This window comes from Salvelinus alpinus, chromosome 10, assembly GCF_045679555.1.
Source record: "Salvelinus alpinus chromosome 10, SLU_Salpinus.1, whole genome shotgun sequence".
In the NCBI taxonomy this organism is placed as follows: Eukaryota; Metazoa; Chordata; class Actinopteri; order Salmoniformes; family Salmonidae; genus Salvelinus; species Salvelinus alpinus.
In genome coordinates this window covers 14,260,695-14,276,773 of record NC_092095.1, presented here as the reverse complement: position 1 = coordinate 14,276,773, position 16,079 = coordinate 14,260,695, and the positions used below count along the sequence as shown (strand labels likewise).

At 46.2% G+C, this 16,079-nt stretch overlaps 1 protein-coding gene across 1 annotated transcript; it reads left to right on the top strand.

Moving 5' to 3' along the window:
- Positions 1-1,994: 1,994 nt before the first annotated feature.
- LOC139531437 (putative leucine-rich repeat-containing protein DDB_G0290503) lies at positions 1,995-3,071 on the top strand. The gene has a single exon (XM_071327885.1). It carries the CDS (start codon positions 1,995-1,997, stop codon positions 3,069-3,071), a length of 1,077 nt encoding a protein of 358 aa, XP_071183986.1.
- Positions 3,072-16,079: the final 13,008 nt, after the last annotated feature.

The window sequence follows — 16,079 nt, the reverse complement described above, 5'->3', positions numbered from 1 at the left end:
TTCAGAGGTTTGCATTTGGGGCAATTAGGAGAATAAAAATCCTGATAGAAAGTGTCCTTGATATGAATAGAACTTCTGTTCATCATTGTATTTTCCTTTGCTTCTCTCTCCCCATCCCTTCCTCTCGCTCTCTCTCTCTCTCTCTCTCTCTCTCTCTCTCTCTCTCTCTCTCTCTCTCTCTCTCTCTCTCTCTCTCTCTCTCTCTCCTCATCTCTTCATCTCTCTCTCTCTCTCTCTCTCTCTCTCTCTCTCTCTCTCTCTCTCTCTCTTCTCTCTCTCTCTCTCTCTCTCTCTCTCTCTCTCCCCTTTCTCCCTCTCTCTCTACCTTCCTCTCTTTCCCGCCACCCCCTATCTATCCACCACCTCTCTTTTCATCCCCCCCTCCCTCCCCATTTCTCTCTCTCTATCCCTCTCCCTCCTCTCTTTCTCTCTCTCTCCCCCACCCCCTCTCTATCTATCACCTCTCTCTTTCTATCTATCCCTTCCTCTTTCTCTTTCTCTCCCTCTCTCTCTTTATCTTCCTCTCTCTCATCCCTCCCTCCCCCCTTTCTCTCTCTCCATCCTTCTCCCCCTTCTCCCCCTTTTCTTTTCTCTCTCTCCATCCCTCTCTCTCCCTCCCCCTTTCTCTCTTTCCTCCACACACCCTTCTCCCTCCGACCTCTCTCCCTCCTTGTCTCCATGTCAGAGTTGGTCGGTGTGTGAGGACCAGGCCTGTCAGAACAGAACCATGAGGCTTCATATCGCCTGTACCCGTTCTGCACTCATACCAGAGGTGACACACACACATACATACACACACGAACACACCACTTGCATACACACACACGCATGCTCACTATTGACTGTTGGATAATTTTTCCAGGTGATGGTGCTGTAGAGTCATTAAAAAGCTACTGAGCTCTTTTCCTCTCTTCTCTCTTCTCTTATCCTCTCCTCTCCTCTCTTCTTCTCTCTTCTCTTATCCTCTCCTCTCCTCTCTTCTTCTCTCCTCTTCTCTCGTCCTCTTCTCTTGTCCACTTCTTTCGTCACTTTCCCTTGTTTTTGCTCTCCTAATCGATTTACCTTCCCATTGATCCTTCTCCTATCCCTCTCCCTCCATCCCATCCTGTCATTGTTCAATCTCATTTTAAAGTAGGAACATTCTTACATGGGCCTCCCTAAAACACACACACACTTATAATGAATGTAGAAGTACAACATACACACACTCACACTGTTAATGAATGTAGAAGTACAACATACACACACTCACACTGTTAATGAATGTAGAAGTACAACATACACACACTCACACTGTTAATGAATGTAGAAGTACAACATACACACACTCACACTGTTAATGAATGTAGAAGTACAACATACACACACTCACACTGTTAATGAATGTATAAGTACAACATACACACACACACACACACTTATAATGAATGTAGAAGTACAACATACACATACACACTGTTAAGAGTATCCTCTGTTCTCTGCACGGGCCTGTTACGGCCAGAGTGTGTGTCTGTAGCAGGGTACTGTTAGTTTAAAACTTCTCTCCTTAATGAGGACCAAGTTAGCCTGAATGAAATATCAAGTTAGCCTGAATGAAAGACCAAGTTAGCCTGGATGGAAGACCAAGTTAGCCTGAATGAAGACCAAGTCAGCCTGAATGAAGACCAAGTCAGCCTGAATGAAGACCAAGTCAGTCTGAATGAAGACCAAGTCAGCCTGAATGAAGACCAAGTCAGCCTGAATGAAGACCAAGTCAGTCTGAATGAAGACCAAGTCAGCCTGAATGAAGACCAAGTCAGCATGAATGAAGACCAAGTCTGCCTGAATGAAGACCAAGTCAGCCTGAATGGAAGACCAAGTCAGCCTGAATGAAGACCAAGTTAGCCTGAATGAAGACCAAGTCAGCCTGAATGAAGACCAAGTCAGCATGAATGAAGACCAAGTCAGTCTGAATGAAGACCAAGTCAGCCTGAATGAAGACCAAGTCAGCCTGAATGGAAGACCAAGTCAGCCTGAATGAAGACCAAGTCAGCCTGAATGAAGACCAAGTCATCCTGAATGAAGACCAAGTCAGCCTGAATGAAGACCAAGTCAGCCTGAATGAAGACCAAGTCAGTCTGAATGAAGACCAAGTCAGCATGAATGAAGACCAAGTCAGCCTGAATGAAGACCAAGTCAGCCTGAATGAAGACCAAGTCAGTCTGAATGAAGACCAAGTCAGCATGAATGAAGACCAAGTCAGTCTGAATGAAGACCAAGTCAGCATGAATGAAGACCAAGTCAGTCTGAATGAAGACCAAGTCAGCATGAATGAAGACCAAGTCAGTCTGAATGAAGACCAAGTCAGCCTGAATGAAGACCAAGTCAGTCTGAATGAAGACCAAGTCAGCCTGAATGAAGACCAAGTCAGCATGAATGAAGACCAAGTCAGCATGAATGAAGACCAAGTCAGCCTGAATGAAGACCAAGTCAGCATGAATGAAGACCAAGTCAGCCTGAATGAAGACCAAGTCAGTCTGAATGAAGACCAAGTCAGCCTGGATGAAGACCAAGTCAGTCTGAATGAAGACCAAGTCAGCCTGAATGAAGACCAAGTCAGCATGAATGAAGACCAAGTTAGCCTGAATGAAGACCAAGTCAGCATGAATGAAGACCAAGTCAGCATGAATGAAGACCAAGTCAGTCTGAATGAAGACCAAGTCAGCCTGAATGAAGACCAAGTCAGCATGAATGAAGACCAAGTCAGCCTGAATGAAGACCAAGTCAGTCTGAATGAAGACCAAGTCAGCCTGAATGAAGACCAAGTCAGCATGAATGAAGACCAAGTCAGCATGAATGAAGACCAAGTCAGCATGAATGAAGACCAAGTCAGCCTGAATGAAGACCAAGTCAGCCTGGATGAAGACCAAGTCAGCCTGAATGAAGACCAAGTCAGCCTGAATGAAGACCAAGTCAGCCTGGATGAAGACCAAGTCAGCCTGAATGAAGACCAAGTCAGCCTGAATGAAGACCAAGTCAGCCTGAATGAAGACCAAGTCAGCCTGGATGGAAGACCAAGTCAGCCTGAATGAAGACCAAGTCAGCCTGGATGGAAGACCAAGTCAGCCAAGTTAGCCTGAATGGCTGCTCTTGATCTGATGTTTCTCTCCCTCTCATTTTATGACAGACATTTCAATACATTTTTCTCCTCTAGTTTTCTCCCTCTCATTTTGTATCTTCTCTCTCCTCTCTCCTCTCTCTTCTCTCTTCTCTCTTTCTTCTCCTCTCTCCTCTCTCTCCTCTCTCTTTTCTCTTCCCTCTCTTCTCTCCTCACTCTTTCCCTCCCTCCCCTCTCCTCTCTCTCCTCTCTCCTCTCTCTTTCCCTTTCTCCTCTCTCTTCTCTCTTCTCTTTTCTCTTTTCTCTCCTCTCTCTTTCCCTCGCTCCTCTCTCCTCTCTCTCCTCTCTCTTTCCCTCTCTCCTCTCTCTTTCCCTCTCCTCTCTCTCTCCTCTCTCTTCCCTCTCCTCTCTCTTTCCCTCTCTCCTCTTTCTTCCCTTATTTCCTCTCTCTTCCCATCTCTCCTCTCTCTTTCCCTCTCTCTTCCCCTCTATCTCCCTCTCTAGTAGTGTGTTGGGTTGTGTGGCGACAGGTTGAAACACAAAAGTCCAATTTGTCTTGTCACCACGGCCACTTAGGTGTCCTTCTCTGTGCCTGAGGGCCCTGCCACTTAAACTGTTGGCTGAATAAAATATTTAACTCACCGCTATACCCTTAACAAACCTTTCCTCTCCTCAGCTCCCCCATCCCTCCTGTTCTCCCCCATCCCTCCTGTTCTCCCCCATCCCTCCTGTTCTCCCCCATCCCTCCTGTTCTCCCCCATCCCCCCCATTCTCCCCCATCCCTCCTGTTCTCCCCCATCCCCCCTGTTCTCCCCCATCCCTCCTGTTCTCCCCCATCCCTCCTGTTCTCCCCCATCCCTCCTGTTCTCCCCCATCCCACCTGTTCTCCCATGCTCCCTCCTGTTCTCCCCCATCCCTCCTGTTCTCCCCCTTCCCCCCTGTTCTCCCCCATCCCCCCTGTTCTCCCCCATCCCTCCTGTTCTCCCGTGTTCCCTCCTGTTCTCTCCCATCCCCCCTGTTCTCCCCCATCCCCCCTGTTCTCCCCCATCCCTCCTGTTCTCCCATGCTCCCTCCTGTTCTCCCCCATCCCTCCTGTTCTCCCGTGCTCCCTCCTGTTCTCCCCCATCCCTCCTGTTCTCCCCCATCCCTCCTGTTCTCCCGTGCTCCCTCCTGTTCTCCCCCATCCCTCCTGTTCTCCCCCATCCCTCCTGTCTCTCCTCGCCCGCTCGCTTCCACTTCTCCGTTCTCTTTTATTCCTCCCTTATTCTCTCATTCTCTATGTCATTATCAGTCATCCTTCTTTCTCCCCTCTCCTTTTGCCTTTTGCCTCTTGTCCTTTATCTTCTTATCCTTCTATCCTTTTATTTCTGCTTCCTCTCTCTCTCTTCTTCTTCTTTATTCCACAGCCTCGTTCCCATCTCTTTCAGTGATGTTATCTGCTTCCTCTCTCTCTCTTCTTCTTTATTCCACAGCCTCGTTCCCATCTCTTTCAGTGATGTTATCTGCTTCCTCTCTCTCTTCTTCTTCTTTATTCCACAGCCTCGTTCCCATCTCTTTCAGTGATGTTATCTGCTTCCTCTCTCTCTCTTCTTCTTCTTTATTCCACAGCCTCGTTCCCATCTCTTTCAGTGATGTTATCTGCTTCCTCTCTCTCTTCTTCTTCTTTATTCCACAGCCTCGTTCCCATCTCTTTCAGTGATGTTATCTGCTTCCTCTCTCTCTCTTCTTCTTCTTTATTCCACAGCCTCGTTCCCATCTCTTTCAGTGATGTTTTCCTCTCCCTTCCTCCTGCTACCTCTCCCTTGCTCTCTCCCCTCTCTCAAGTCCTCCCTCTCCCCCTCCTCGGTCTCTCTTCCTCCTCCCTTTTTCTCTTCCTCTCTCCCTCCCTCTCCCTCTTCCTCTCTCTCCCTCTCCCTCTCTCTCCCTCTCCCTCTCTCTCTCTCCCTCTCTCTCTCTCTCTCTCTCTCTCTCTCTCTTTCTCTCTCTTTCTCTCTCTCTCTCTGATCTCCATGTAATAGAGGAGTAATAGCCACTCTTGTTGATTGGTTAGTAATTTGAGAGAGTTATGCACAGGTGCACTTGGTAATATTTTCAGTAAATGAAGTGTCTTCAGTAAAGCGTAAACTATTTTTTCTCTCCCACCGTCCCTCATTCCCTTCCTCTCTCCCTCCCTCCCTCATTCTCTCCCACCGTCCCTTTTTACCTTCCACACTCCCTCCCTCCCTCATTCATTCTCTCCCACTGTCCCTCATTCTCTCCCACCGTCCCTCATTCCCCCTCTCCCTCCCTCTTCTTCCCTCCTTCTCGCCCACCCTCCCTCAGTCCCTCTCCTTCCCTCTCTCCTTCCCTCTCTCATATTCCCCCTCTCTCGCTCCCTCTCTCCATTTCTCTCTCTCCCTCCCTCTCTCTCCTTCTCTCTTTCCCTCCTCTTTCTCTCTCTCCCTCCTTCTCTCTCTATCTCCCTCCCTCTCTCCCTCCCTCTCTCTCCTTCTCTCTTTCCCTCCTCTTTCCCTCTCCCTCCTTCTCTCTCTATCTCCCTCCCTCTCTCTCCTTCTCTCTCTCCCTCCCTCTCTCTCCTTCTCTCTTTCACTCCTCTTTCTCTCTCTCCCTCCTTCTCTCTCTATCTCCCTCCCTCTCTCCCTCCCTCTCTTTCCTTCTCTCTTTCCCTCCTCTTTCTCTCTCTCCCTCCTCTCTCTCTCCCTCCCTCCCTCTGTTTCATTGATGCGCCCATTAAAGCTCTTTTTTCCTCTCTAGTGGAAATTGCAGCATGTAAATTTTCACACAAATTATGGCAATAGCAGGTATCTCTATTTGATAAATTATAGCTGGAGCAATCAGAGATAATTGAGTGCCTTTCAGAGGGAGACGGCTGCGTTCACTCCCGACTCAAAGCCGCCCCATTATCGCCTAATCGCTCTTTAAACACTGAAATTCACTGAACAAAAATTCTTGTCATAATTTTGCTTAAGTGTATTTGGAAATCACAGGGCCTTTGAGCGAGGATAATTGAAATCAAATCCTTTTCACTGAAGCTGACATTTCTACATTTCCCCCCAATTGGAATTAATTTCAAAAATTGAGCATGAATATCTTTAAATAGCAGGCAATTATTCCTTGTGAATGGGGAGAAATGACCCATTGGTGCAGGGCTGCTAGCGAGCGGGAGCGCCAGTTAACTGCATTTGTTTCCTGCGGTGTTTGGCTAGTAAAGATTTACATATATTGACTCATTATGGAGGCTTGTGAAGTCGATCGCCAGGAGGATTCAACCCACCGCTACAACGTCAGAGTTAAACCATATCAGATATCACAACACACAGCAACACAGGGAGTTCTCTGTCTCTCCTCTCTCTCGCAGTTGTGTGTGTGTGAGGGGGTCTGGATCTCTAGCTTAACAGTGTCTAGGGGGAATATATAGTATGGAACCTTAAGATGTATCTCCAGTGGTTATGGATCTGTAGTGATGGCTGACTGCAGTCTATACTGTAGGACTGTATGTATAGGCCTGTGACACAGCAGATACTATGAGACACATGTTGTAATCCATTGACATCTCAGTACCTGTATGAATATAATACTAATTTTAGAGGCATTTCTCTGAGTAATTTAATTTTTTCTGTTTTAGTGCCCCAATCTCATACTTGAGTAAAAGTAAAGATACCTTAATATAAAATGACTCAAGTAAAAGTGAAAGTCAGCCAGTAAAATACTACTTGAATAAAAGTCTACAAGTATTTGGTTTTAAAAATACGTAAGTATCAAAAGTAAAAGTATAAAGCATTTAAAATTCCTTCTAGGAAAGCAGATGGCACCAAAGCAAGAGGCATAATTTACGGATAATCTGACATTATTTCCTAAAGACGCATTTGTGTTTAGTGAGTCCGCCAGCCAAGAGGCAGTAGGGATGACCAAGTCTTATCTTAATAAGTGCGGGAATTTGACAATTGTCCTGTCCTGCTAAGCAAGCAAAATGTAACGAGTAACTTTGGTTGTCAAGGAAACTGTATGCAGTAAAAAGTATCATACTTTCTTAGGAAGGTACTGAAGTAAAAGTAAAAGTTGTCAAAACTATAAATAATAAAGTAAAGTACAGATACCCCAAGAAATGACTTAAGTACTACTTTATTTTTTACTTAAGTACATTACACCACTGGCTGTGATTTAGACTGTTGGCTGTGGTTTAGACTGTTGGCTGTGGTTTAGTGGTTTAGACTGTTGACTGTGGTTTAGACTGTTGGCTGTGGTTTAGTGATTTAGACTGTTGGCTGTGGTTTAGTGATTTAGACTGTTGACTGTGGTTTAGACTGTTGGCTGTGGTTTAGTGATTTAGACTGTTGACTGTGGTTTAGTGGTTTAGACTGTTGGCTGTTGTTTAGTGGTTTAGACTGTTGGCTGTGGTTTAGTGGTTTAGACTGTTGACTGTGGTTTAGTGGTTTAGACTGTTGGCTGTGGTTTAGTGATTTAGACTGTTGACTGTGGTTTAGACTGTTGGCTGTGGTTTAGTGATTTAGACTGTTGACTGTGGTTTAGACTGTTGACTGTTGTTTAGTGGTTTAGACTGTTGGCTGTGATTTAGACTGTTGACTGTGGTTTAGACTGTTGGCTGTGATTTAGACTGTTGACTGTGGTTTAGACTGTTGGCTGTGATTTAGACTGTTGACTGTGGTTTAGACTGTTGGCTGTGATTTAGACTGTTGACTGTGGTTTAGACTGTTGGCTGTGGTTTAGACTGTTGACTGTGGTTTAGACTGTTGGCTGTGATTTAGACTGTTGACTGTGATTTAGGCTGTTGGCTGTGGTTTAGTGGTTTAGACTGTTGGCTGTGATTTAGACTGTTGGCTGTGATTTAGGCTGTTGGCTGTGGTTTAGTGGTTTAGACTGTTGGCTCTGGTTTAGAGTGTTGGATGTGGTTTAGTGGTTTAGACTGTTGGCTGTGATATAGACTGTTGACTGTGGTTTAGAGTGTTGGCTGTTGTTTAGTGGTTTAGACTGTTGGCTGTTGTTTAGTGGTTTAGACTGTTGGCTGTTGTTTAGTGGTTTAGACTGTTGGCTGTGGTTTAGTGGTTTAGACTGTTGGCTGTTGTTTAGTGGTTTAGACTGTTGGCTGTGATTTAGTGATTTAGACTGTTGACTGTGGTTTAGACTGTTGGCTGTTGTTTAGTGGTTTAGACTGTTGGCTGTGATTTAGACTGTTGGCTGTGATTTAGACTGTTGGCTGTGATTTAGACTGTTGGCTGTGGTTGAGTTATTTAGACACATTTTTAGTCTTTCTCTCTCTTTCATCCTTTTTCACTCTCCTGTCTCCACCTCCTCACTCTCGCTTTGCTCCCATATTTCTCTCTCTCTCTCTCTCTCTCTCTCTCTCTCTCTCTCTCTCTCTCTCTCTCTCTCTCTCTCTCTCTCTCTCTCTCTCTCTCTCTCTCTCTCTCTCTCTCTCTCTCTCTCTCACCATACTTGTCAGGTTCACTTGCATAGCAAAGGGAAGTGCATCTATACTATGGTGGTGTGGTGCAGATCTGGTGAGGGGCTTAGTTAGCAAGGGGGGGTGGGCGGGTGGCAGGGGGGTTATTCACTCCCAGAGGCAATTTCACAGCTGGTTTGCTCTTTAGGCAGCCAGGCTGAAAAAGCAGCAGATTTGTGGTGCAAATTGAAATTGTGTCAGTACAGGAACAAAGCACTGAGCCGAATGATAATGGGAGTATGTGGGAAAGTGTGTGAGCACTGTAAATTCAATAACTACCTGTACCACCTTTAGCCACGCCTCTTCGACACCTGTCAGTCAAGTTCGGTGTGTTTGCTGCGTTGGCACTGTTAACCGAGGGATGCGTTTTTGGTAGTTGACCAGACCACACAGCTGTGGGCATCGCATGGGAGTAGAGGGCAATTACGCACGCACGCACACACACACACACACACACACACACACACACACACACACACACACACACACACACACACACACACACACACACACACACACACACACACACACACACACACACACACACACACACACACACACACACACACACACACACACACGCACACACACACCAAACATTACACACATCCATTAATAGACAATGAAGACACAACCCATACGCTGACACCCCGTGTGACCTTTACACCCGACACACCCTATACACCCTATAAATTCTATACACCCTATACATTCTATACATCCTATACACCCTACACATCCTATACACCCTACACATTCTATACACCCTATTAATTCTATACACCCTATACACCATTTATACCATGTACATTCTATACACCCTATACACCCGCTAAAATATATACACCCTATACTCATTATACATTCTTTACACCCTATACAAACTCTACACGCTACATACCCTCTACACGCTACATACCCTCTACACGCTACATACCGTCTACACGCTACACACCCTCTACACCCTATACACCCAATACACCCTATATATTCTATACACCCTGTACACCCTATACATTCTATACACCATGTTCTTTCTATACACCTTTTACACCCTAAACACTATAAACACTCTTTAGCACTGTTTAGCACTTCCCAGTCCTAAACAGACACACTACTGTAACATAAGACTGTATGTGACTACATACACTCACCCTATCAGCACACACACCCTCGATTTGCTCAGACTGGGATAACTGTAGGTCCAGTGGTGGAGAAAGTACTACATTCTCGTACTTGAGTAAAAGTAAAGATACTTTAATAGAAAGTCACCCAGTAAAATACTACTTGAGTAAAGGTCTAAAAGTATTTGGTTTTAAATATACTTAAGTATCAAAAGTAAATGTAAAAGTATGAATAATTTAAAATGTCTTATATTAAGCAAACCAGACGGCACAATTTACTTTTTTATTTTTTTTATTTACGGATAGCCAGGGTCACAGTCCAACACTCAGACATTATTTAAAAACAAAGCATTTGTGTTTAGTGAGTCCGCCAGATCAGAGGCAGTAGGGATGACCAGGGATGTTCTGTGTTTAGTGAGTCCACCAAATCAGAGGCAGTAGGGATGACCAGGGATGTTCTCTGTTTAGTGAGTCCACCAGATCAGAGGCAGTAGGGATGACCAGGGATGTTCTCTTGATAAGTGTGCGAATTGGACCATTTCCTGTCCTGCTAAGCATTCAGAATGTAACGAGTACTTTCGGTTGTCAGGTAAAATGTAAAAAAGTACATAATTTTCTTTAGGAATGTAATGAAATAAAAGTGAAAGTTGTCAAAAATATAAATAGTAAAATAAATTACAGATACCACAAAAAAATACTTAAGTAGTACTTTAAAGTATTTTGGACAATGGACGTGGCAGGGGACGTGGCAGGGGACGTGGCAGGGGACGTGGCAGTGGACGTGGCAGGGGACGTGGCAGTGGACGTGGCAGGGGACGTGGCAGGGGGCGTGGCAGGGGACGTGGCAGTGGACGTGGCAGGGGACGTGGCAGGGGACGTGGCAGGGGACGTGGCAGGGGACGTGGCAGTGGACGTGGCAGGGGACGTGGCAGGGGACGTGGCAGGGGACGTGGCAGGGGACGTGGAAGGGGACGTGGCAGGGGACGTGGCAGGGGACGTGGCAGGGGACGTGGCAGGGGGCGTGGCAGGGGACGTGGCATCTTGTTGGTGGAGACATTTTCACATTTTTAAGCCAATTTCCCTCTACTCTACACATCTTGTCATGCAGCTGAGAGAAAATGCTGCAGTTTTAAAGCAAGTTATCTGTGATTCTACATATTCTGCCATGGAGCTGAGAGAACATTTTGCCGTTTAAAAGCTAATTTCCTGCAATTCTATGCATTCTGCAATGGCTAATGCTGTGTTCTATTGCTCAAACATAATAACAAAATATATACTGCTAAATTCATTGTTTTGGGAAGTTTCACTTCTCCCTGACTGTCAATCTTTTATTTCGGTGATTGATAGTTCTCAAAGATTATATTACAAAAAAATATATATTGGGCCATTATCTTATTCATTTATTTATCCTCTTCAGACGACACAAATAAAATGAGCTTTTACAGCATTTTACACATTTTACATACACAGCTTTAAAAAAAAAACTATTATAGAATATGAGCTTTGAACCCCAACCCTCAGCTACTCAGTCCATCCCACCTACCCCAACCCTCAGCTACTCAGTCCATCCCACCTATCACCTATCACCTTAACCCCAACCCTCAGCTACTCAGTCCATCCCACCTATCACCTTAACCCCACCCCTCAGCTACTCAGTCCATCCCACCTATCACCTTAACCCCACCCCTCAGCTACTCAGTCCATCCCACCTATCACCTTAACCCCACCCCTCAGCTACTCAGTCCATCCCACCTATCACCTTAACCCCACCCCTCAGCTACTCAGTCCATCCCACCTATCACCTTAACCCCACCCCTCAGCTACTCAGTCCATCCGGGTTCAAAGTTCAGAGACACTGCTCATGTGTACAATGTGAGAAGAGCATCATGGGTCACATCTGACGTTGGATCAACTAGATAGGTTGATAAATGTATAAACTATATATTTGTTTTATTATCTCCGTAAACTGCCCTCTTATGATGTCCTTGTGTCATATATTTTTCAACTCTGCTGTTTCACATCAATTCTGAGCCGTTCCGATAGCAGAGTCTGTATAGATTGCGAGTTAAAGATATTTTTACCAGAAGTATTATTATATTGTTGATTGGTTGACTGTGGCTTTCCAAGTGTCCCAACACTGCTATTTGTTGGGTTAATTTGAGATGTGATTTTTCAGCCATTCCCTGAACTCTTGACCAGAAACAAGCTGCATAGGGGCAATACCAAAATAAGTGATTCTGTCTGTTTGTAGCAACATCTGCAGACCTGTGATGGTTCTATGCCCCATATACATAACATTCTGTCTGTTTGTAGCAACATCTGCAGACCTGTGATGGTTCTATGCCCCATATACATAACGTTCTGTCTGTTTGTAGCAACATCTGCAGATCGGTGATGGTTCTATGCCCCATATACATAACATTCTGTCTGTTGCAAGAACTGTGTATCATCATTTAAATTGAAAAAACCTGTGCCACGGAATCGGCATATCAAAAATCTCTTTGCAACTATTTTCAACCTGTATGACACCGCCCTCAACATTTTGTCCTGAAGTTAAACTGATGTACGTGATTTATTTATTATCATTTTTTGTTGTTGTTGCCAATTTTGGTCTTTCATTAAAGACAGACAAACAAGTTCCCTACCTTCTCCCCGTTACACTTGCAGCCTCCATTTTTGCGTTTTGCAAACATTTCAATATATTTTTGTCCGTTGGGGTATCTGTCCCTTATCCCTCCCTCCACACCAGTCCACATAAGGACAGTACATCTGTGTGTGATTGTCAAATCAATTATTCTTTCTGTGCAATTACCCTTCACACAAAGAAGTTCCCCCTTCCTAACCGTGCTCCACCATGCTCCGACGGGTGATTCAATTAACTGCTGTCCCAGCTGCCCGCTACGCTAGCTGCTAACAGCCATCCACTAATAGAATATTATTCATGTTAGCGTTAGTGAACGCTACGGCCCGGCTGCATTAACTTCATCACGTTAGCGCAGGGATCGCTACGGCCCGGCTGCATTAACTTCATCACACACACTTAATTATACCCTTATTGTATTTACACCTAGTTAGAGCGACGCAGCGCACGGCCCTGATAACTGCAGACAGGCCGGCTTTGGGGGGGAGGGGAGGGGGGGGTTCTCATTCTCCTGACTGTACCTGTCTTTTTTTTAACATTCCGTTTCTCCTTTTGCTTTCTCGTCCATTCCTCGCATTTCTCTCCCTCCTATCTTTCTTTTTCTCCTTCCCCTCACTCCCTCTCTTAAAGGGAGGCCATTTATTTCAACTGAAGTCCCTACTGAGCGCTGGGCTCTGCATATTTCTCTACCTCCCTCCTTCCCTCTCCTCTTAAGTCGTTATTTTATACATTCCAGTGGTTAAGGGGGTAAATAGAAAGAATGAATAAATGCAGCAGGAGGAAAAGAGAAAAATATAATTGTTTTCTCCTATTTTTCGGAAATGATGACATGATTGCTTTATCTTGATCATGCATCATCTTCTTTCTACTCCTCTCCTCTCTATTCCTCTCCTCTCTATTCCCCCTCTCTATTCCTCTTCTCTCTATTCCTCTCCACTCTATCCCTCTCCTCTCTATTCCACTTCTCCTCTCCTCTCTCCTCCTCTCATCTCTCCTCTCTATTCTTCTTCTCTCAATTCCCCCACTCTATTCCTCTCCTCTCTATTCCTCTCCTCTCTATTCCTCTCCTCTTTCCTCCTCTCCTCTCTATTCCTCTCCTCTTTATTCCTCTCCTCTCTATTCCTCTCCTCTCTCCTCTCTATTCATCTCCTCTCTATCCCCCCCACTCTATTCCTCTCCTCTCTATTCCTCTCCTCTCTATTCCTCTCCTCTCTATTCCTCTCTATTCCTCTCCTCTCGCTTCCTCTCCTCTCTCCTCCTCTCCTCTCTCCTCCTCTCCTTTCTATTCCTCTCCTCTCTCTTCCTCTCCTCTCCTCTCTCCTCTCTCCTCTCTATTCCTCTCCTCTCTATTCCTCATCTCTCCTCCTCTCTCTCTCTCCTCTCCTCTCATCCTCTCCTCTCTCCTCCTCTCCTCTCCATTCCTCCTCTCCTCTCCTCTCCTCTCTCCTCTCTCCTCCTCTCCTCTCTCCATTCCTCCTCTCCTCTCCATTCCTCCTCTCCTCTCCTCTCTCCTCCTCTCCTCTCCATTCCTTCTCTCCTCTCTCCTCCTCTCCTCTCTCTCCTCTCCTCTCTCCTCCTCTCCTCTCCTTCCTCCTCTCCTCTCTCCTCCTCTCCTCTCTCCTCCTCTCCTCTCTATTCCTCTTCTCCTCTCCTCTCTCCTCCTCTCCTCTCTCCTCCTCTCCTCTCCATTCCTCCTCCTCTCCTCTCTCCTCCTCTCCTCTCTATTCCTCTCCTCTCCATTCCTCCTCTCCTCCTCTCCTCTCTATTCCTCTCCTCCTCTCCTCCTCTCTCTCCTCTCCTCCTCTCCTCTCTCCTCCTCTCCTCTCAATTCCTCCTCTCCTCTCTCCTCCTCTCCTCTCTATTCCTCTCCTCTCTCCTCCTCTCCTCTCTATTCCTCCTCTCCTCTCTATTCCTCCTCTCCTCTCTCCTCCTCTCCTCTCCATTCCTCCTCTCCTCTCTCCTCCTCTCCTCTCTATTCCTTTCCTCTCTCCTCCTCTCCTCTCCATTCCCACCTCTACCATTCTGCTTTTCCTTTATACCCCTTCTGTCTTTTTCCTTCCCCCCTCTCTCCCTCCCTCTCTTCTTTCCTTCCCCCCTCTCTCCCTCTCTCTCTTCTTTCCTTCCCCCCTCTCTCCCTCCCTCTCTTCTTTCCTTCCCCCCTCTCTCCCTCCCTCTTTTCTTTCCTTCCCCCCTCTCTCCCTCCCTCTCTTCTTTCCTTCCCCCCTCTCTCCCTCCCTCTCTTCTTTCCTTCCCCCCTCTCTCTCCCTCCCTCTCTTCTTTCCTTCCCCCCTCTCTCCCTCCCTCTCTTCTTTCCTTCCCCCCTCCCTCTGAGGTGAAGATTATCTAGTAATGGTTGCTGGTGGTGGCTGGGTCAGCCGCAACAACGTGTGTGTGTGTGTGTGTTTGTTTGTTTATTTAAGTTGAACCTTTGTTCCCTATGTATTTATGCACCACACAGAGAAAACAACACGAGAGAGAAAGAATGGATGACAGAATAAGAGTGCTTTAGGACAGGAGGATGAGTAGAATCTGGGAGAGGAGAGTGAAATCGGACGGATGATAACACTTAATGGTTATCTGTGTATCTACTGGTCATATCTTTATGGGTAGAGAGAAAGGCTTTAATGGAGATTATAAACTGGGTGGTTCCAGCCCGGAATGATGATTGGCTGACAGCCATGGTATATCATACCGTATACCACGGGTATGACAAAACGTGTATTTTTACTGCTCTAATTACATTGGTAAACAGTTTATAATAGCAGTAAGGCACCTCAGGGTTTGTGGTATATGGCCAATATACCACGGCTAAGGGCTGTATCCAGGCACTACGCGTTGTCGTGGTATATTGGCGATTTACCACACCCCTTTGTGCCTTATTGCTTTACTAGACACTGACATTAAGGAAGACACACCGATGAACACACACACACAGAGGGAGCTCTAGGGTAGACAGTAGATCAGAGGGAGCTCTAGGGTAGACAGTAGATCAGAGGGAGCTCTATGGTAGACAGTAGATCAGAGGCAGCTCTAGGGTAGACAGTAGATCAGAGGGAGCTCTAGGGTAGACAGTAGATCAGAGGGAGCTCTATGGTAGACAGTAGATCAGAGGGAGCTCAGAGGGAGCTCTAGGGTAGACAGTAGATCAGAGGGAGCTCTAGGGTAGACAGTAGATCAGAGGGAGCTCTAGGGTAGACAGTAGATCAGAGGGAGCTCTAGGGTAGACAGTAGATCAGAGGGAGCTCAGAGGCAGCTCTAGGGTAGACAGTAGATCAGAGGGAGCTCTAGGGTAGACAGTAGATCAGAGGGAGCTCTAGGGTAGACAGTAGATCAGAGGGAGCTCTAAGGTAGACAGTAGATCAGAGGGAGCTCTAAGGTAGACAGTAGATCAGAGGGAGCTCTAGGGTAGACAGTAGCTCAGAGGGAGCTCTAGGGTAGACAGTAGCTCAGAGGGAGCTCTAGGGTAGACAGTAGCTCAGAGGGAGCTCTAGGGTAGACAGTAGCTTAGAGGGAGCTCTAGGGTAGACAGTAGATCAGAGGGAGCTCTAAGGTAGACAGTAGATCAGAGGGAGCTCTAAGGTAGACAGTAGGGAGCTCAGAGGGAGCTCTAGGGTAGACAGTAGCTCAGAGGGAGCTCTAGGGTAGACAGTAGCTCAGAGGGAGCTCTAAGGTAGACAGTAGATCAGAGGGAGCTCTAGGGTAGACAGTAGCTCAGAGGGAGCTCTAGGGTAGACAGTAGATCAGAGGGAGCTCTAG

What these genes read in the sequence shown, in the direction of transcription:
- LOC139531437 (XM_071327885.1), top strand. Translation starts at nt 1,995, where the DNA reads ATGGAAGACCAAGTCAGCCTGAATGAAGACCAAGTCAGCCTGAATGAA.